The sequence below is a fragment of the Molothrus ater genome, chromosome 1 (genome assembly GCF_012460135.2).
Source record: "Molothrus ater isolate BHLD 08-10-18 breed brown headed cowbird chromosome 1, BPBGC_Mater_1.1, whole genome shotgun sequence".
NCBI classification, from domain to species: domain Eukaryota; kingdom Metazoa; phylum Chordata; class Aves; order Passeriformes; family Icteridae; genus Molothrus; species Molothrus ater.
The window spans coordinates 135,496,729-135,518,074 of NC_050478.2; the positions used below are offsets into that span (position 1 = coordinate 135,496,729).

Below are 21,346 nucleotides of genomic sequence, written 5' to 3' on the forward strand. Positions count from 1 at the left end.
GATCCTCGGGCGCTGATAAGGAGACCTGCAGCGCTCCGGCCTCCTGGCCGTCCGTGCCTGTTGTCGCCTCAAGCCCTTCGTCGCCTAGGCTCTCCCCAGCCTCCCCCCAGCACCGTCGGGGTGGCCCGGGGGACGCAGTGCCATGTCTCAGGAGCCCGCTCCAACAGAGGGAAGGTGGCTCCACCAGCCCCCGTCCCGCCAGAGCACGAATTGTGCGGCAGTGCCCATTCCTGGGGTCATCCCCGCCGCTCCCGAAAGTAAAGCCAAGTCCGCACCGCTGCATCCCCTCCCGTTTTTCTCCCAGGGTTGTAAACCAAATTCCCTTTGGAATAGGTCGCAGGAAGATTTCACGTTTTCCCAAGCGGTGCCGTGAAGGCAAAAGGGTGTACCACAACCCACTGGGAATCTATACAAGCGCCAGGCGTGCCGGGAGCTGCCCGTGGGTAGATGCTTGTGGCAACGCGGAGCTTTGGACTCAGCGCTTGGCCTGCGGGCCCGCGCCAAGGCGCTCTCAGCCTTCCCGTGCTGCAAAAGCTGGCTGCGAAGGCGCGGGAGAGGCAAGCAGGGCCGGGGCCGAGGCTGACTCCGGGACCGGACAGGGACAGGGACAGCGACAGCGCCACTCCGGCACTCCCGTTCCCCGGTGCGGCTCCACAGCGCCCACCCGAGGCTGCCCACGCCCCCTGGCGGCCCCGCGCGGCGCTGTGGGCCATTGGCGTCACAACGCCGTGTGACGTCACCCGCCCGCGCGCCGCCGCTGCCGCCATGGGTAAGAATCGCGGTGGGGCCGCCAAGGCCGGCAGCGTGTTCCGCATCGCCCGCAGCGGCGTCCTCAAGGCCAAGGCCAAGGGCAAGGCGCGGCCCGTCACCTCCGGGCTGAAGCAGGTGAGTGCCACGGCGGGAGGAGGCGCTGGCCGGGCTGCGGCAGCGCCCCGCCACGGTGCGGCCCCTGCCGTGCTGCGGCGCCCGCGGGAGGCCTCGGCCTGGCGGGGATTCCTCCCCTTCGACCTCGGTGCGCGGCGCAGCAAGCGCTCGGAAGTGATTAAATCGGGCTGGTTTAGGGGCAGTGTGCCTCCGGGCACAAAACGGCAAAGTTGCATGATTATCACCTGAAAATTAGGTTTGGATGTGGATATCATCTGGAAAAAGAGGATCACAAGAAGTTCATTTGACTAATCCGCAGGCATATGCCACAGAAGGCATCAGGCTGTGCCTGGGGAGTGTCGTTTGGGAAGTGTCTGATAGTACCGCGCCTTGTCCTCGGGAATGCGATGCTAAAGGGCGCATCAGCAGTTCAGCGAGTTCGCGTTCACTGGACTGCATTCACAGCGTCGCTGAGGGTGTAATTCAGGGTAGAGTTTAACAAAATGCCTTGATCCAAACCACTGGGCATAGTTAGTACTACTAACAAGGAGAAGTCCTGCTCCTTTCCATCACGTTCCTTATCCCAGGAAGGGATCCTTGTGCCAGGCTCTGGGCTACATTCCCACAGCTCTCCTTGATGCTTGCTCAGGAACTCTACGCCCACTAGGTGACTCAACTTGCTAAATCAGCAGCGAAAGGCATTAAAAATACATTTTGCATTTTTATGTGCTGGGTTGGTGAGTTGAACAAACTTAATTATGAATGAATGAATGCAGAGAGAAGCATTTTGGTGGGGAGGAACCAGAAAGGATGGAACCTTTTCTGATCCAGTAGCTGTTTATTTGCCTCAGCTATCAAGTAAAACTGTCAGTGAGATGCAGTGAACATAGCTAGGAGTGTGCACTGCTGGATGTTTTGCTCTTAATTCCCCTCTGCCCCTTTTTTTGCCCCTTATATAGCTGTGATGCTATGTAGATGCTTCTGTCAGCCAGTTTAACATAATAAAGTAATAGAAGAACAGAGAAGCAAAAATAATGTTGTTATTTCGGTGTCTGTAGAAGAGCACAGCCCAGAAGAGGGAGAGAGTGGGTCATGGAGTAGGGAGCAGTGCAGGGCAAGAGGGATGGGGGTGTTTTCCTGTTGAGAGCAGTGAGTCATTATATGGTATCTTCTCAAACCCTGCCTCCAGCCTGAGGTGTGTGTTCTGGAAGAGTTCACCTCTCCCTCTAGAAAAGCATCTGGTAATAGAAATAATAAAAGCAAATAGTGGCTTATTTTCTCCATTTGATGCAGTTGCAGTCTGCTGGAGAAACACAAGTAAATGGCTTAAAAAAAAAAAAGGCCATTTCAGATTTTCTCCTGCAAGCTCCACTTAATAAATTAATCTGGTGAACAGACAGGAACAAACTCTAGAAAAAACAATTTCATGTTGCTGGCGTCACATCTCCTCTTAGTCTAGACTGTTCTGTATAATAAAGGGAGAAACAGGTTTAAAATCATATTCATGAAATGTCTGAGTTTCATAGTCTTGAAAAGCTTATTAGGAGTAAAATTTTATTCTCTGTGTTTGAAGCTGTGTTCTTTAATGCATTAAGCCTTTGGGCTTAATGTGATTTACTTATCGTTAAGCAGTATAAGAAGATGCTCAGAAAAAAAAGTTGCTAAAATAAATTTACTCATTAATAGCTATAAGCTCATTGTAACTGTTCAGACAACTTTTGATGTAGGTACCCATGCTAGCTATAGAGCCTCTTTCTGTGGAAAAGTCCTGCCTGATTACTTGAGGATATCACTATTAAAACTGACTGGAACCTTCTAAAAGCCCTGTGAAGCTGGAAGATGGTGACAAGCCCTGACTGAACACATGGTCTTTGTAGATCATGTTACCAACAGTCCATCCACTCTGATCAGAGCTGGAAGCTGGGGCTGTATTTCTTCAGTCACTGTCCCAGTGAAAGTGTTCATCTGAGCAGGCCTGTTCTATCAGCCTCATTGCCCACTGCTTTCTTAATACTGGTTCTTGTGGTCAGTCAGAATGGAATTGTTACTGTATAGGTGCTCTGGAATTGTGGAGGCTTTGAAAGTAAAATGAATACGTGTAACCATTCACAGTTTGCTTCTGCCTGTTTAAATTGCTCAGAGATGAACTATGGGGGTGGCCGTTGAAACAGCAGTAGGTATGCTGAAATTTGGGGCTGCCTGAAGACCTATGAGCATGCTTCTGGAATGTTTGCAATGTAATAGGTTATTACCTGGCTGTGATCCTGTTCCAGACTTTGGAAGCAGCAGGTGCTAGGGCTCAGATCAGCTGAATCTTATTTTGCTGCACTGGTGAGAGTTTATGCCCTCTTGCATCCACCCTGCTCCTCTACCACAGACAGTTGTCCCCAGAGTGCAACACATGTCCATATTCCTCTTTGAAAGCACTTCCTCTTTGAAAGTAAAATCTTTGATGAAATAACTTATAAAGGCAGACTTGGGCTAAAAGAGAGGCTGAGGTGCCCAGAGATAGACATTCCACTCTGCTACAGCTGCAGAGTTTCTTTAAATACTGTGGCAAAACCTGCTAGACGTTGTTGGCCAGACCTACAGTACAAACAGTTAGGATGCAAGGTGTGATGATGAAAGGAAAGCTACTGGAAGAAATTCAACATACTAAAAAATAATTTACAAATTGTATTTGGTTTGAGGGGCTACAGGCTTGGTTTCTCTAAAAATCTGCCAGAAGCTTCCCTTACGTCTGAAAGGGCCAATGCCAGCTGGCTTCAGGATGGATATGCTGCTGGCCAAGGCAGAGCCCATCAGGTACTGGCAGTGCCTCTGGGTTGATGTAGTTAAGAAGCATACCACCAGCAGCAGTCAAAACAGGGGAGTGAGAATTTTTAAAAGAAACAGCCCTGCAAGCACCAAGGTCAGTGAAAAAGGAGGGAGAAGAGGTGCTCCAGGTGTCTGAGCTGAGATTCCTCTGCAGCATTTGTTTGACAACTAATTAAATTCATTTTCCCCAAGTTCAGTTGAGTCTGTTCTGCCCATGATGGCAACTGGTGAGTGGTCTTTCTCTGCCCTTATCTCTACTCATGAGCCTTTCATTATATTTCCTGTCCCCTGTCCAGCTGGAGAAGGCAGCGATGGAGTGGCTTTGGTGGACACCTGGCATTCAGCCAGGGTCAGTTCACCAGAGCAAGGAAGGAAGGAACCCTTCCTGGGACTTCATTCCAGCTAAGAGGAGCTGAGGCTGGTGTAGCAGCACCTGTGAAGCTTGACTTTTGTTTTCTCTGTGTTCTCTTCCTGGGTCACTATGGGCTCCCATTCCCATAGAGCAAGTTTAACTCTTAATTTTGAATTTATTAGTACATAGCTAGATGACCTAATGAAGTAACAGGTAAAACATACTGAAAAGCATGTAACACTGGCTGCATAATAATTGCCCAAAAATGGGGCAGTTTCACATCAGTGGAATTTTTGCTAAAAATACTAATGTATGTATTTTTTTCTCTCCCAGATAAACATTAAAAATGCTGAAAAAGTTAGCACAATAAATAAAGCATTTGCTGAAGTTCAGAAAGAAATCCGTCAGCTTTCAAAAGGTACCACAGCAGAACCTCAGAACACTCAGAAGGTAATTTCCCTTTGTAAAAATCTGAGCAGAATGAAAAGAATGTGTGTTTAAAGCATTATAATGTGTCTCTTAGGCTGCAGGCAATAGCTCAGTTGGACAGAGTCTGGTGCTGGTAATACTCAAGGTGCTGAGTGCTTTTAATGGCCATTTGATTAAGAGTTGGACTTGATCCTCGTGTGTCCCTTCCACTTCAGAATACTCTGTGAATCTGTGAATTCATGCAGTTGATTTAAAGCTGGAATCCCAGTTTTATGAATTTCATTTGTGTGGCAATGCTGAAACCTAATTAGCATGTTCAAATTCTGTATAACTACTAAAGAAGAGAGAAGAGGGTGGCAGCCATGCTGAAGCATGCTTCAAAAGCATATTTTTAAATTACATTCTAGCTGATTTCTTATTTTTTTAAGTTAGTCCCAGCTCCATCCCCTAGATTTGAAACTTGTATCTTACATGAATAGACACAAAGAAGATGAACCTGGCTGTTCCCTACCTGAAGCTCCTGACAGTGCTTTGAAACAAACAGTTCTGCCTCTCTTTGTTCCTGGTTCCTAAGCCTTGTATTGCCTCATCAGAAGGACCAACACCTGAAGCAGCAATTTCTGTAGTAGAGGTTTTGCCTGCAGCACTTGGTGTTCAAGACAGTATTTTTCTTGCCTTTGTCTAGTTGTTTTTTTTTTAATGCAGGCCTACTTGCAGTCTTGCACAAGAATTAATTCATAAAAGTTTAATTCCTGACAAATCCTCCATGTAAACTTTCTGCTGACTGATGCTCTAGGCAGAGTTTCAGTGAGAGAAAGCAATCCTTCAGGATGAGATGCAGATGAATTCATCCTGCTATTGGAGGAAGCTGGAGTTTGGAGAAGTGGACATGAGTTGTCAGTATGCCTGAGGTGATCAAGTTTCTGTACAGCTGGGAGCAACTAAACAAGTGTCAAATACCTTAAGGAGAGGCTGAGGGAAAAATGAAACATAAGTGACAGTGCTGCCAGCACAGGATGAAGCCAAGCTGAGATTTCAAGGCAGTTGGAGCCAGTGGTCCTGTCCCTGCTGGCTTGTTATTTATTCCTCCAAGAATTCAGACTGTGCTACTGCTCCTGTGCTAGTAGGGCTCTACACCACTCAGGCTGTAACAGTATTTTCTCCAAAGTTGCAGAAGTGTTGTTGAGAGCAGTTGTGTTCTAAAAGCTGAGCCTGTCTCAGTTGGGCCATGTGTGTTACTGGTACGACACGTCCCAAAGCACAAAGCATTTTCTGCTTATGTCTCAACTTCAGTGTATGCTGCAATCCCCCAAGTTATTGAAGTATAACTGCAAAATTAGCTGAAATTAAATATATATAAGTCAAATTAATCTTCTGGCCAATGGATATTCATTTAGTCTGGTTTGTTTTGGGATTTTTTGCAAGGAGAATAAAAAGAAATTGTTTTCTGCTTTAAACTGAAACTCTTTTTTTTTCCAGGTTTCCACAAATCTGGAAGAGGAACCAGCAAATGTGGATGCTGCCGCAAGCCTGTTATCTCAGTTGTAACGCAAAATGGACAATGAAGGGGTTGCAAGAAATGAAAGACCACAAATACTGATGGCTTTGTTTGCACAATTTTATTAAAAAAATCTTGTTAATATACAAGTATTGGCACACTTCAATACAAACTACAAACAGACCTTTCCTATCATCTAGGAAAGTGGAATGTCAGAAGTCAGTGTGAGAAACTTAAAGTGCTAAAACAGAAGGCACTTCACAAAATTGGTTCACTGAAACAGTTTAGCATAACTCAAGTTGATACCCTTCACTTTTCAACTTGGCAGTGAAAGCTTCAAAATTGTTTGAAAAGTTAAAAAATAGAAAGCTTCTTGGCAGTAAAGCTTCAAAGAAAATGCTGTTAACTGTGAGCAAGAAGACTAATCATTTTTTAAAAAATGATCAAAAAGTTGTAAGTATTTTCACTTTTCTTACTAAAGAAAGCTCCAAACAATTGGTTTAGACAGAAACACACTCAGGTGAAAAAGTGCCAGAATTTTTGATTAAGAGCCCTTTTTTCTTGTTCTTGAATTTGTTTTGTGAAGTAGTTAAAGGAAGCAAAAGGAAATATACTCCCAGAGTCAGTGAACTAAGAAGTTATACATTCATTATTCAAATACTTAGGTTATGAAGAAGTCTAGATTGTTACAGTTAGAGGTAGATAAGTAGTCTGGTTGACATAATATCTAATAATTTAGTATCTGCACATCAAAGAGATCACAGACTCCTTCATTATCATCCAGGTTAAAGTTGTAGTCATCTCCGGGAGTAGGAGAGAGTCGTAAGAGAGGAAAAACTGTAAAGCAGGAACAGTTTAGTTTAAATTAAAACACTTGGAAAATCAGCCCTATCACATTTCAGTATGTTTGTCATAAGGGTTAGTCTTAATAATTAAAATAGTCTTGATAATCTGACAAGCTCACTGAGATACATACCATGAAAACCTGTACTGCATCAAACTAAGGCAGTAAGTGATGTATCTGCCATTTTTTGCTTAGTATTTTAAGTCAGTTTGCTGAAGTGGAGTGATAGCTGTGAATATGGGTTTAATTTCTTCTGCAGTAACGGAGTTCCTGAGGAGCTTTTGAAAACATTAACCAGAAAGCCATAATTTATATTTATATTCCTTTATCTATATCCCTGCTGTAGAAGCAGAGCCTCTTTCCATGTTAACCACATACTGGCACGTTCACAGAATCCCATCTTGCCCCTTGGATCTTACAAGCACATCTCTTTCTGGATGAGCCCTGAAGTGGTCTGCTTGAGGGGCAGATTTTATTACAGGCCTTACAGAATACAGGGCAAAAAGAACAAAAGCAAGTTGAGTTCACCTCTTTGCCTGCCACATCAGTGAGAGTGGCAGAGAGGTAGGAGCACATGAATTTTGTAGTAGCTGTGGTTCAGTGCTGCACTCATATGGCCAAAGATGTGCAAGAACAGAAATGGGTGACACTTGTTAAGTGTACCACACATGGCCATATATCAGTCTGCATCCAGAACTATATTCTGAAATACTTATTCAAAGCACCTGCACAAAGCTTTAGGCAGAATAGAATTAAACCAGATTTATATTTTAAGGCAGCACACTAGTCATCAGCTTGTTCTTTCTTTTTCCCTAAATTAAGTACTGGTGGGTTATTCATGCAAGTAAGTGCTTTTGGATTAAGGTTTTCCTATTTTGTCTGTTAAATAAAACTGTTGCAGGGAATAGAAAGGGGAGCAAAGACAAGAGTGACAGAGGAGGCAACATGGGAAAGAAGTCGTTTCCATACTGACTCTTGGCATCAGATTTAACAGATGCCTTCTAAGTGCTGTTCACACATAAATCATGCTGCTACTTGTGATTATTAGGAAAGATACTAAATACTTACCATCAGAAGACATGAGTTCATCAATAATATCTCCACTGATATTTCCTGTGAAAGACAGGAGCACATGCTTTACGTATGTGGGTTTTTTTAGTCTGTGTTTATAGCAGTCAACACATTCTTTGCATTAAAACACTCAATTGACAAGTACACTATGGCTTGTGCAGTGTAGGAGCTGCAGAGGTAGTATGCCATGTACATGTAAAATATACTTATCTTTGTATCCCTCAGTTTTTCCTCCCCAATACATTTTTCCCACTTAACTCTTTAAAACCCAAGAGCTATATATATCATGGTGTACCATGACGCTTATCTGGTGGCAAAGAAACTCAATTGTTCAAAATTAGTATGCTCCTCAGTGGCTTCATTAGAAGATAAACAGAGACCTGTTTTTTCCTCTGTGTAACTCATTGGTAATTTGGTCACAAAGAAGGGCTCAGGGAACCAGTGAAATCTTTAAACAGGAACTACTGCTTCCTACCTGCAGGCTCCTCCATCTTTGCAATGTCAAATGAGTTTGGCTTGAGAATGCAGTTGACATCCAGAGGCAGCAAGCTCTGGTAGTCACTGGAGTTGGCTGAGGCTTGGGCACTGTCTCCAGACAGGCTGGGATAGAGCTCTGGTTCTGGAAGGCTGGAGTAAGGGGCTGCAGGGGCTGCGCTGTCCTGCTGGGCGCTGCCATCTACACGGACAGGAAGGAGTGTTAAAGTCTGTTACAGTGAAGCAGAACACACAGCACCTGCCCCCAGCTTTGTCTTTTGAGGGAGAACATGGCCAATGTCTGAGATCAGGTGAGAGGAGTCTTCCCCTTCCACAGGCTCAGTCACAACTTAATTAACTGTCAATTAATTAAAGGTCAATTAAAGGTCAATGGAGGTAATCAGGATCCCTCAGGCAATGCAGTTGTAATACAGCATTTTCTTAAATCTTTTCCTATTACCTATTAATTTACTATTACTATGAAAAAAGTACCTGATATTCAGGCAGCCTCTTACTGTGGCTATGTGGAAGAAGGTAAGCGACCTTGTGGTACAATAGCTGGAACTGGTGCCTGCATTATCAATCTCATTAAAAGTACGCATTCAAATCATCCTCCTCTGTCAGGAGGTTTGCAATTTTGCTGCATAATGCATTCTGGAGAAGCACCTCAGAATAATTAACAGGATTACATCCAAAACCTGTTTAGTGTAAGATGGTAAGATGTGAGGGAAGCAACTCTTTCATCAGACAGAAGAGGAAGAGGTGTCTGTAACCTCCTGAGAGCTGTTACTAAGGCCCTGGAGTAGTCTTTAATGGACAGCTGCTACCCTATGCAAATTCTTGATCTTGTCTACCACTTTTCTTAACAGTTTCTTCTTTCCCTCCAGCTGCCCTCCTCCCCCACCCACCAGAGGTAGGAAAACCCCGGGATCCACCTGATGATGTGTCCGCAGCTGCTGTTGGCGGTAACTCCTGCCCTTGGTTGGGGTCACATTGTTCTGGGGGATTTGGAGGAGCTGCAGCTGGTTTAAGTGGAGTCACTGGAGCTGCAGGCTGAGATGGGGGCTGTGCAAGGTCATCAGGTGGAGGAACTGGAAACACTGTGGGCTTGGAGGAGCTTGATTCTTTGTTTATAAGCAGCACATGGATAGGTCCTGAATTACTTTTAAGATTGATCTGGTATTTATTCTGTCCATTCTGTCCCTGTAAAAATGGTGTATTATGAAAGTCAGCATTCCTTGAGAACTTGGAACTCTCCAAAGTGATGAAGACTAAGATCAGCTGTTTTAGTCCTCAACAAAAAGAAAAAAAAACAAAATCCAACATCACCCAAGCTGCTAACTTGGGTCCTGCAGAGAACCTTATCATTGCCTGAACTGATTCAGCAGAGATGGACAAAGATAGTACCACTGATCAGCTTCATGGCTCTAGCCTTGGATGCTTTTACTGATTAGACTGTGCTTAGCCTCACTAAAAATAGCTTGTGAAACTTCTCAGGTGAATTTCAGCCTTCTATAAGCACAGTGGCTATCACGCTACATACCATGCTCTCTCCCAACTATGTAAACACTACTTAAAATCAAGCGCTGCAACAACAACAAAAAAAAAAGTTAAAGATGGACAGAAGTAAATAATTTGGCCTCCTACTTCAATCTTGCCAATTTAATCCTTTTGGCTAAAGTGAGATTGCAGTCTGTTTCTCTATCCAGTCTAGTACCATGAGACTAAATCTAAATTATATTAAAACTAAATCGAAAAGGTTTTTTCATAAGAGATCCATTTTAACAGTATAACAGAGAAACTTGACACATAAAAGTCACTGAGTTCTCAGGAGAATTCATAGCAACTATGCATTATTTTGAAAGCTGCAACATTTTAAAAGCAAGAGAGAAGAACCCACTTGTGTAATTTGGTTTTCATAGAAGGCAGGGTTACCATTAGTCTATCTAAGTGTACAAAACTCACTTTTTTCTGTCTGGCCTCCCTCCTCTCAACTTAAACAATCCTAATCCTTTCTCCCCTCCCTCTTGGACATAGACAGAGATAAATCCTCTGCTCTGAAACAGCTCTTCTTTGCCACTATTGCTCTAGAACACTTAAGTAAACGAGAAACCAGTACATACCATTTCAGGTCTAGGTACTTCTAATTGTGTACCACAAGGTGCTTGAATTGCTAGAAGTGTATCTCCTGGTTAAACAGCAATTTTAAAGAAAGTGTTAAGTATATTTTTCTTAAGTCTTGTATAGTATCCACTCAAATGAGATCTGGAAGGTCTCTAAGGTCACTTAAAGTACTGCATTATTTAGCATTGCATAGTATAAATCACGGAATTCCAATACTAAGATCATAGTTGCAAAAACCTTTTCTCACAACAGTACAAGATTAACCATATTCTTTACCCATTTGTCTTCGAGTCGTATATATAACGAAAGGTGAAAATATTTACCTAGTTCCTTTTTTCACAGAATCAAAGAATCATTTAGGTTGGAAAAGACCTCCAAGATCATTGAGTCCAACCTTTGACTGATCACCACCTTGTCAACTAGACCACAGCACTAAGTGTCATGTCCAGTTGCTCCTTGAATACCTCCATGGATAGTGACTCCACCACCTTCCTGGGTAGCCTGATTCAATGCTTAATCAGCCTCTTGAGAAAATCTTTCCTGATGTCCAACCTGAACCTCCCTGGTGCAGCTTGAGGCCATGTCCTCTTGTCCCATCACTGGTTGCCTAGGAGAAGAGACTGACCCCCACCTGGCCACAGCCTCCTTTCAGGTACTTGTAGACAGTGATAAGGTCTCCCTTGAACCTCCTTTTCAGCAGGCTAAACAACACCAGCTCCCTCAGCCACTCCTCATATGACTTCAACTAAACCAGCTCTCTGGCCTAGCTCACTTTATGACTTTGATGACTGGTGGTACTAGAGATTTAACAGAAGGAAGAAGAGGTGTTAATGTTCATCTTCAGTCCCAGTACTTCCAAATATCTAAGCTCATGGCTTCCACAGCACATATGACTGGGATCCAACAGCTGTCTGTCACACTCATCTGTGGCTTACTATGCACATGAAAATGTGTTGGTTAAAATCAGGGGACCACATTTACATGCACAGCATTGGCACAGGTTACTTGCAGGTTACTTTCTTACCTGCACATGATTTCCTCTTTGTTCATAACTAATTTGGAGTAACACTTTTCTTTCTCTGCTTCCTAAGAAACACTTAGGTGAAGTACTATGTCAGCATCGTGCCAGCTGCCTCCATGTTTTGTTATGACTAACATCTTTTCAGTAACAGCCCATTTTTGTTAAATTCTGCAGTAGTTTTCTAATCTTGTGTTTTTATTTAAAAAAGTCTTCCTTGTGGCAAAGAAAGACGGTTTTGAGCCTAGCTGGAGGCTGAACAACAATCTTCCCTTGGGTGCCCCATGATCAGGAGATGATGTCAAGGGAAGTAACCTCTGCCAGCACTTCCCGGCAATTTCTTCCAACCACCTGTACAGGAATCCTTTAGATTTAGTAGCAATGCCCCATCATTGACCTTCTGCTGGATTATTTATACAGCATCACAAGCTCTGTCTGGCCACAGTTGCTACCAGGAAATGATGCAAAATTTAGATCTTCCTGGTTCTTCTGGAGGGTTGGACCAACAACCAGTCCTGTCTCTAGTTCCATTAATGGCCCATGGCAAGCTGCTGAAAAGTATGAATACCAAAAAAGAAACCAAAAACCAGGACTCCAGCTGAGCTTCCATTCTATACAATCTGACTACAATTAGAAAATGCCAGAACTTGGTAGCCATGAACATTATGAGACCTCAACCTAGTAATGATCACTATTGAGTATTTCTTAATTCAAAATACTTGCAGGAAAAAAGCAAGTTAGTTAGCAAGTCATTTTTCAAGGAATCACTCACTTTAGAAATACAGCCTAGCAGCAACTTACCATTGAAGCAGTTGCAGATATCTTCATGGGTGACATATGAAAACGTAATTTATGTCAAGGAACATTTTTCTTAAAACAATATAAAACTAGTATTTGCTGCCCTTCAGAAGTTTGTCCAAACTGAGCCTAAACTATAGCATTATTATTGTAAGAGGTGTAATCAAGGCATTATTTTTGACTTTCAGAATGGCTTATTACGAATAACAAGAGTTCTCTGTTTTAAAGAAAATACCTGTATCAGCAAATAAAGTACAGAAAGAAAAATAGTTGTGTAGCTTGAACGAGAAAAGATTCTTCTAAAAAAGAAGAACATGTAAAATCTTATTTTGAAGAATACCATTTACCTTGCTAATTTGACAATACAGAATTCAGGTATGTATCAGCATTTCCTAGAATCACACAAAAATACTGCTAGAGGGAACTTCAGAATTCATCTACCATCCTCTGCCTCAGGGTAGGATCAATCCACTGTTCATACATTCCAGACAGATGTTTGTCTTTCCTCTTCTGCAAAACCTCCAGTGACACATATTCCACCACCTCCCTGGGAGATCAATTCCAGTGCCAGCTCTACCAGAAGTTTTTCCTAACATATAACTTCAGTCTCCTTTGCTACAAAATCCATTTTACAGAAACAGTTTCTGAACAGAAACTCCAGTACTTTTTAAGTACTTATCAGTAGTATTATAGATAGGAAGGGCACTTTCCTGCTCCCATTCTCAGGTGTCTGTTTTGCAAGACAGCTAGACACATGCTTACAAGCAATGCAGCTGAAACTCTCTAGTATTTATATACAGGATGTTTTTTTCCAGTTTGAAACCCAACAAGCTTCAGGACTTTGTTTACTCCATTTATCTTTGGGTGATAGCTTAATCTTTTCAAAAGAATGAAGGAGTAAAAAAGATTAATGTAAAGAACTGGTAACAAAATATAAATTTAAGTTCTGGAAAGCAGTATCACTAATTTCAAGTAAGACACTAGGATTACGCTATTGACTTAATAGTTGCTGTACATATATATATATATAGATAGATAGATGCTATATTGTTTTCATGTTACCAATCAGTCATGGAAGTTAAAGTCATGTAAAGAAGACTTATATCTTCTTTTGTTGAAGAAAAACCTGAAAAAATACTTGCCTTACCATGCTAAATGAGTTACATTATGCTTTATCCATTACCTACACTTTAACTGTTGCTTTAATTCTAGATCCAAAATGCACACAATTTATTTAAAAGGATATTGGTGGTTTGTAGAATCATCCATGACGTTCTTGATACTTTGCTGAAGCCACAATTTCTGCTGATCCAATTCTTTTTCTTTTAGCTCTAAATCTTCAATTTCAGCTTCCAGATACCTCAGCCTGTCTATGACTTCTTTTGTATTGCAGCCAGCACCTACTCCTCTTAAACAGGTATAAGGGTTCATGAAACCACAAGTAAAAATCTAAAGCAAACATCCAATGATAACTTCTTAAGACTATTTTCAACATTTGGAAAATCTACTAATATTCAATATGAAGGAAATGAGCATTTAACTTTCCAGTAGTGTTTTGACAGGAAAATGAAAATTCTTTAATTCAGATAAAATTTAGAATTTTCTTCTACAAAAACTTAGCTTCTTTTGGAACTGTTTTGCAGGCCCTAGCTCCTTCCCCTAGAATCCTTATCTTGAGCTTTTACCTTCAGGGACCTAAGAGAAAACAGGCATGGACTGTGGTAGGGCAGGTAGGTGGAGACAGTGTGTCCTGACAGCCCTCCCAAATTCATTCAGGGAGAATTTTTCAACTACAAGTGCTAGTTATAAAGTAGCACTACAAGTTTTCTGAAAGATTCTCTTCTGTGTGCTTTAAACTTGATTTTATGTATCACATACACAAGTTAAAGGGAAAACAAATACAGTTAATTTGCAAGTTTATTGTACTTCTACAACATCACATTGCTCATTGATTAGCAGTGTTAATTTTATGGTGTCATATCTAGTCAGAAGAAGTAGAGTCAATTTTTTTTGCTCTTAAGCATGTGAAAATTTGCAGAACTGACATAACTTACTTCCACTGAATGCTGTTTTTTGACTTCTTCTCAATGAGATCAATCCCCTCCAGAACGTTGGTGATATCATAGATCCTTCTCTTCTGCCTCACAGCAAGCGTATCAGCAGCCTGTTGAGAGAACAAGTATCAGCAACTTGCATGCTGAGGGAAAGCCACTCCCTTGGAAAAATGCCATCTAATGTAACTTCAAAAGGAGAAGGTTCCATTCTACAAGAGCCCAATACCAACAATGAATTCTGAAGTTCAGCACCTGCAGGCAGTGCTACAAAGCACAGGGAGCAGTCCCCTGGCTGAAGGCCAACAGGCTATCCCCTAACAGAGAAAGGAGCTCACAGGGGTTGCAAAGACCATGGCCTGTATGTGGGGCATATTCAACTGCATGGAGGAGCCTGCCATGCTCTTTCTGGAGGACACGAAAAAGTATGGAAGGCAGGCAGCAAGACCTTGCAGTGGGGCAAGCCTCTGAAGCTTGAAGGACATAATAAGTTTATCATTCCTTCCACTGACACTGGAGGTATTAGAGCCTTTGTTTGGATTCAGTGGTGCTAGGATACGAAACAGGGCTGTAATTTCACAGGGTGGCTGCAGGAGAGCTGCAGTATTTCAGGCCAGCATTGTCCCTGCACAAATGCCCCTTGCAGGGCACAAGGGCTCACTCAATGCCCCACTGAGCACCAGCACCCTGGGACAGCTGCCAGGGATGTTGCTGCAGACACACAGCCAGCTGTGCAGTGCATCTGAGGGCTGCCACATCTCGCCCCTCTGAGCAAAGCAGCATCAGGCAGAGGCAACCACTTCATGCTTCACCTGTTCCTCTCCTTTTGTGTAACTGATGCAAAGAGTTAAGATAAAATAAGCCAGTCAGCTACTCATGCCTTCCACAGCTGTAGTTACTCGGGATACTTAAATACAAAGATTACATAGGATTGTATATGTTAAACAAATAGAAGAAAAATAAAGAGAAGGGTAGGCAAAGAGTTCTGAATTTGAACTAATGCAAAAATGCAAATAATTTCTACTACATGAACATGATGATTTATTTCAGTTTGTTCCAACAATCTATTAAATGTTCACTTTTTGTAAGCAGCCTACATGAAAGGTACAGCTTGAGACAGCCATAACCTGGAAGGAAAACCAAATTTCTTTGCTTAATAGTACAATTACCTTTTGCTACTGAAATAAAGTTGAAAGGATAAAAAGAAAGAACAGAGATTATAAAAAGTACTCTTATAGCCATGAATTACAAAAACTACTCTTTCTCCTTGACAGTGATGTACCCACTAAACACTGTTTTCACTGACACCATTAGCAGCATTTATCTTTTGTATGGCCTTCTGTATGAGTCTTTTAAAACATTTTCTAAACTAACAAAACAAGATGCATGCAAACACATATTGCAGTTTAGTTCCCTCCAGGAAGCAGGCTCTCTCATCAATTGTTTCAGTAGGTATGCATCTGCTATCTTAATCTGCTATTTCTGCTGCATATGTACACATATGTACACACTGCTTCCAAGGACTGCAAGAGAACCCTAAAAATCTAGCAAGTGACAGAGCTGATGCCATTTGCATAAAGCTGAATCAGCACCCCATACATCTCACGGTCTTCAGTTATTCTAGAGGCTGTTTACATTATTCAGTGCAAGGAATGGACAGCACACACAGATGCTATTCAACTTCCTGCTTTTTTCCCACTGCTCCATATATTTACCTAGGACTTAGTATACTACCCATGGCTTGAACAATAAAGAAACTGCTCTGGAGACAGATTTCATTACCTCTTGAAATTTTCCCAAAGGCCTGTCTACAAAATATAAATGCTTTACTAATCTTAATGTATTTTCAAACTGTACAAAAGATACCAATGCACAAATCTGGAGCTATGAAACCAAAGCTTAAGATATTGGGAAAAAAAAAAGGTCACTTCTTCTGAGTGTCCAATTTCAAATGTTTCCAAGTTGAAGTAATTGTTCCACTTTAAATGCTATTGCATTTTGTATGCCCAAACCACAGTTCCCATGAACACCAGCAGCAGATTCACCACTACCAGCTCCAGATCCCCAGGACAGGGCCTCATTTCATAGGAAAATTAACAGCACTATTACATAGGTATTTGACTTGACTGTCCTGCATACAATTCAATCACTTCTATGAAATTCAACTACTTACAACAGGAGTTCCAACACAAGCTGGGGCCAGTTCCCAAGCTGAGAAGTTTAATCCTGATATTCACTAGCTTTCTGGTACAGACCTTGTAATCTAATTATCTTTTAAAAATTTCACTTTAAAAAGCAATTGAGAAGTTCCTCTCTGACATTCTAGCAGTTATCAGTGTGATACCTTCTGCCAGGTACATGGATCAGAAATTAAGTCCAGTCCTCCACATAAACAATTCACTAATAATTTAAATAATTAAAAGAGCTTCCTGACACAAATCTGCTGTCAAAAACACTGTTAAAACTCCTATCTTCTTAGCTTGTGTCAAGAAAGGGACATCTGCAACAAAGGCCCTGCTAACATGGATGGACATAGCTTCCACATCCAGAGCTCTTTCATAAAATCCTTCTAATGTTAAGCTGCTGAACTCTATCCTTATTGCTCTAATATCTCCTTATACTTTGATTAAGTATGTATTCAAACCAAGTACTCATGAGTGCATAGACAGGTTCAGAGCTGGAATAAAGTATCTAAGCACAGAGCTATGGTTCTGCATACATTCCAATCGTGCAGCTCCTGGAATACAGAAAACACACTGTACAGCACAGGTTCAGCTGCAGGGAGGCACACATGCCCGGAAATAACGAAGAAAGGCCAGGAAAACGAGAGCTTGTAGCCCCCCCACCAACTTGTTTGCTCCCTGGGAGCTGACAAAAGGCAGCAGAAATCATCAGCTGTAAATGTGCTTCACTAGCCCTAGAGAGAGGAGGAACTCGATAGAGCACCACGGCAGAGTCCTTACTGAGAGCCTTTACAAAGCACAAGGGCCAGCACTGCCTGCTTGCTCTCTCCATGAGTCTGTCAAAGGAAAGAGGTCCTGCATCTTCTGAACCCTGCCTGTACCACATGACAACACTTTCTCCCTAAGAGAGCTGTCAACAGTTTGGTGAAAGTTTTAAATTGAATGGTGCTCTTGCCAAATTGCATGTAGAAGTACTGAATGTCATTGCAACATAAAGACTAAGGGAATGTAAAATCTAATAGACAGGCTCTTTCTTTTCTGTGGAGTACAGCAAGTGTGAGGCAGTTATTTGCTCCTGACCAGTACACTTCTAAAACAAGTAGATTTTAGTTTATCTCATGTTTTGCACTGATGATCAGAAACACTATTTAACCATCATTAGAGCAGGGATGGTATGCTAGAAACGAAGCCCACTTTAAAAATTAGGGCACAAGTATTGTACACTAAGAACAGCATCCATTCAGGTAGCTTATCCCTTATTCACTCATCTTGCTCTTCTTCTCTCTTCCCTGCAATTCATGGGTTGCTGCAGATAGAAATTTAGTTTTCTTTCCCTTCTATATCACCACTTAGCGTTTTACACTTAATTCCCTAACTAGATTTCTTTATGTCGGGCTATTCCATGACAAGTATGTCATTATTTTAGAACCGCTGTTGGATTTTAAAGTAAATACAAAATTCAAATTTCAAGTGAAGAAAATTCTCACTTCCATTCCCACAATTTCACAGATGCTACCAGTGTCCAGCACTAAAACATTTTCACAGCTTCCTCTTACACCCTGCTAAACTATAATTATAGAGGTATTAAAGGTCACTAGAAAATGTCCCATAGAACAGATTTTCCTTCTCAATTGCTAAATCACAAAGCTGGAAATCTACCTGTTTTCAAAGTTTATTTTCTTTCTAGTGATGGTTTTGCTACAGAAATACCAATCAGCAGCACAACATCAGACAGTCAATACCAGCCAGCAGGGAGACACTTAAAGGTGTCCACTGCACAAATAATTTCTTGGAATGCTCTGTTCCATTTCAAGGCTGTCCTGTTCTTCAGTTTCCTGAGCACACTGGCTTAACACAAACACACAAACTGGTCTTCATTTTTGCTTAGATATATGGCTTATTTAGGAGAAAACCAGTTTTAGAAATTTAAGTTCTGACTCACTGCTTATGAAAGTACCAACAGTTTATGCACAGTTAGTATTTTCTTTCAACAAATTGTAACATTTAATTCAGAAACCAGTCTCCAATAGGTCTTGAGCAGAAATGCCTGTGATTGGCTGCAATGCCCACTTAACTCTTCTGTGGCTATCAACTCATTCCCTGTGAGCAGGTACACTTCTCACTAAAGAGAACAAGAAGCATTGCTCCATCCCACTACACAGCCCAACTTTATTGTTCAAGTCAATCCTCTTTGGCACTTAAAGCCAAGCTTTTGGGCCTGATGTCTTTCAAACTGAAGTTTTGCTTCTCAGATTGACCTGGAACATCTCTCAGGACGTGACAGACACTAAAGGAAGCTACACAACAATCCCAAAGATCCAGACATCTTCATTCTCTTTTGCTAGATACAGAGACAACTAATATTAAGGAGTTCATCAACTTGCCCAGACCACAGCATAACTAAATGAAGAATATAAACCTATCAGCATCCCTCCCTGTTCACCCTGAAGTTTCATTAGCCAGAGTAACATCATCAAAGTGCATCCACTCTTAACAGGGATGCACAAAAAAAGCTCTGAGAACACCATTCACCTCCTGGGGCCTACTAAGAGTAATCAAAAAATAGGTCAGTTTTCCAGAAAGGACTTCAGGCAGAGCACCAAGCCAGCCTCTTGCTGCACTTTGCTGAACACTTCACCACTTAGGTTAACACCTTTGCTCCAATGCACTGCACACCCCACAGCCCAGAGGGCCCGAGCTCCAGGGAACTGACACAGTGGCAAGGATCCCTCCTGCAACACTGGGCCCCACCAAGGTGGGCTGGTCCCAGGACATCACTGGAGAGGCTCCAGACATTGCAGCCCAAGGCATGCCTTGGAGGCAGCAGGCTGGCTGCAGAGCTGGGTGACAATGATTTGTCACTCCTATGCCAATTCAGCTTCTTTCATTCACACATAACAGAAAGCATAAGGCGGCAATGGTCTGTTTTTCAACATGGTTTTCTCTTGCTTAAAGGAGGCGGGTGAGCAAGAAACAGGTTTAAACAGCAGCCCATGCATTGAGTCAGTGCACGGAGCAACACAGGGCAGTCAAAGAAATCACAGAATTGTTAGGGCAGGAAGGGACCTCTGGAAACCATTTAGCCCAACCCCCACCAAGGCAGGGTCTCCCGGAGCAGGTGCACAGGAACTCATCCAGGTGGGTTCTCAATGTCTCCAGAGAGGGAGACTCCACAACCTCCCTGGGCAGCTTGTTCCAGTGCTCTGCCACCCTTAACATAGAGAAGTTCTTCCTCATGTTGAGGTGAAACTTCTGTGCTTTAGTTTATGGCCATTGCTCCTCATCCTGTAACTGGGCACTACGAAAGAATCTGGTGCCATCCTCTTGGCTTGCACCAATGGGATATATATATATATATATATGTGCATTGATGAGACTTGGTCTCAATGTTTTCTTTTCAGACAAAATGGGCCCAGCTCCCGCAGTCCCTTCTCATAAGAGATGCTCCAGACCCCGCACCACCTTTGTAGCCCTCGGCTGGACCCTCTCCAGTAGCTCCCTGTCTTGTTTTCGACTGAAGAGCCCAGAACAGGGCATAGTAAATAATACTCTCAGTAAGTTAAACTTAACACACGGTGCCCCTTACACCCCTTTATAAAGAGCCGGAACGCGTGTTTTAGCCGACCGCGGCGGCTGTCAGCCATCACCGGGCACCCGCAGCCCGTCAGCGGCCGGGGGAGGCCCCACCACGCCGGGCGGGCGGTAGGGAGAGAGAAGGAAGGGAGGAAGGAAGGAGGGAGCGGGCGGCCCTGCCCGGCCCCAGCGCTGCGCCGCCCCGGCTGCAGCGCGGCGGACCCTGTGCCCGGCCGGGCCCGGCGGCGCCGCCGGCCGCCCCCCCGCCCTCGCACCGCTTTGAGGTCCAGCACGCCGTCCTTGGCCTCCTGAAGCAGCGACACGAACTTGGTGGTCAGCAGCCCCAGGCTCTTCTCGTGGCGGCTGCTGCCGCCGCCCGCCGCCTCGGCCGCCGCGGCCATGCCGCCGGCGGGGCCACGTGTCGCGACCGCCGCAACGGCCCGAGCGGGAGCGCGGCCCCCGGCCCAGCGCGGCGGCGGGAGGGGCGGCCCGCAGGAAGTGACGCCGCCCCCGTTGCCTGGACACCGGCGCGGTCCGGCCGCGGGGCTGGGGCTGCGGCGGGGGACGGGCCCGGCCCCCTCCGGCCGTGGCGGGGTGGGCGGCCCACGGCCTGCGAGGGAGGGACGGCAGCCCTTGGCTGGCTCGGGCCGCTCCCGGCTCTCGCTCAGGCCCCCGGACCGGTAGCGCAGGCCTGGAGTCGGCCAGATACGTACCGCGAGTCTGCCTATCCCCGCCTCCATAGCTCCTTGTCGCTCATTTCACCGTTTGCATTTGATATAAAAGCACTTAGATTAATTGCAGACGCTGTTCTCACACCTCCCAGACCAGGCACAAGACATGCTGGTGATCTGGCCAGGGGAACAGGGAATTTTGGATCCTTACTCAGCCCCTTCCACTGGTGTCCTATATATTACTTGGCCTTAATTCAGGTACACCTCCTTCCCCCAGAAAGGAGCAGACCCACAGCTACCCATCACACACGGCACTGGGGCACGGTACTCCGGGTGTGCCACCGCACGCAGGAGCTACACCTGCACAGGCAGTCCCATGTTCAGAGCAACATGTGCATGGTAACACACTCTGGACCTGGAACCACAATCCTCCTGGTCTCAAGTAACACAAGGATTTCTTGATTCCATACTCTCATTGATTGAAACAGATCATTCTCTAGTCGGGAAATGAAAACAAAGTCTAGTAATGGAATTGATTTTAAATTGTCATGATTAATGCATAAGAGCGTGCTTTGCATC

General features: G+C 43.7%; 2 protein-coding genes across 2 annotated transcripts; one reads left to right on the plus strand and one right to left on the minus strand.

Moving 5' to 3' along the window:
- The first annotated feature begins 740 nt into the window (after positions 1-740).
- On the plus strand, positions 741-6,109 carry RBIS (ribosomal biogenesis factor). Its single transcript, XM_036402424.2, has 3 exons — positions 741-885; positions 4,367-4,483; positions 5,942-6,109. Exons 1-3 carry the CDS (start codon positions 766-768, stop codon positions 6,008-6,010), a joined length of 306 nt encoding a protein of 101 aa, XP_036258317.1. The 5' UTR covers positions 741-765; the 3' UTR covers positions 6,011-6,109.
- Positions 6,063-20,539, minus strand: E2F5 (E2F transcription factor 5). Its single transcript, XM_036402416.2, has 9 exons — positions 20,372-20,539; positions 14,344-14,453; positions 13,536-13,697; positions 12,293-12,336; positions 10,473-10,537; positions 9,285-9,552; positions 8,351-8,551; positions 7,873-7,917; positions 6,063-6,797 (listed from the first exon to the last, which is right to left on the minus strand). The coding sequence occupies exons 1-9, from the start codon at positions 20,495-20,497 to the stop codon at positions 6,688-6,690; spliced, it is 1,131 nt and encodes a 376-aa protein (XP_036258309.1). The 5' UTR covers positions 20,498-20,539; the 3' UTR covers positions 6,063-6,687.
- Between the last annotated feature and the right edge of the window lie 807 nt (positions 20,540-21,346).

Coding starts and splice junctions, on each gene's coding strand:
- RBIS (XM_036402424.2), top strand. CDS start 766: ATGGGTAAGAATCGCGGTGGGGCCGCCAAGGCCGGCAGCGTGTTCCGC. Junction 886..4,366: donor TCACCTCCGGGCTGAAGCAG/GTGAGTGCCACG, acceptor TTTCTCTCCCAG/ATAAACATTAAAAATGCTGA. Junction 4,484..5,941: donor AACCTCAGAACACTCAGAAG/GTAATTTCCCTT, acceptor TTTTTTTTCCAG/GTTTCCACAAATCTGGAAGA.
- E2F5 (XM_036402416.2), bottom strand. CDS start 20,497: ATGGCCGCGGCGGCCGAGGCGGCGGGCGGCGGCAGCAGCCGCCACGAG. Junction 14,454..20,371: donor GCGTGCTGGACCTCAAAGCG/GTGCGAGGGCGG, acceptor TTCTCTCAACAG/GCTGCTGATACGCTTGCTGT. Junction 10,538..12,292: donor TATCTGCAACTGCTTCAATG/GTAAGTTGCTGC, acceptor CTGTTTAACCAG/GAGATACACTTCTAGCAATT.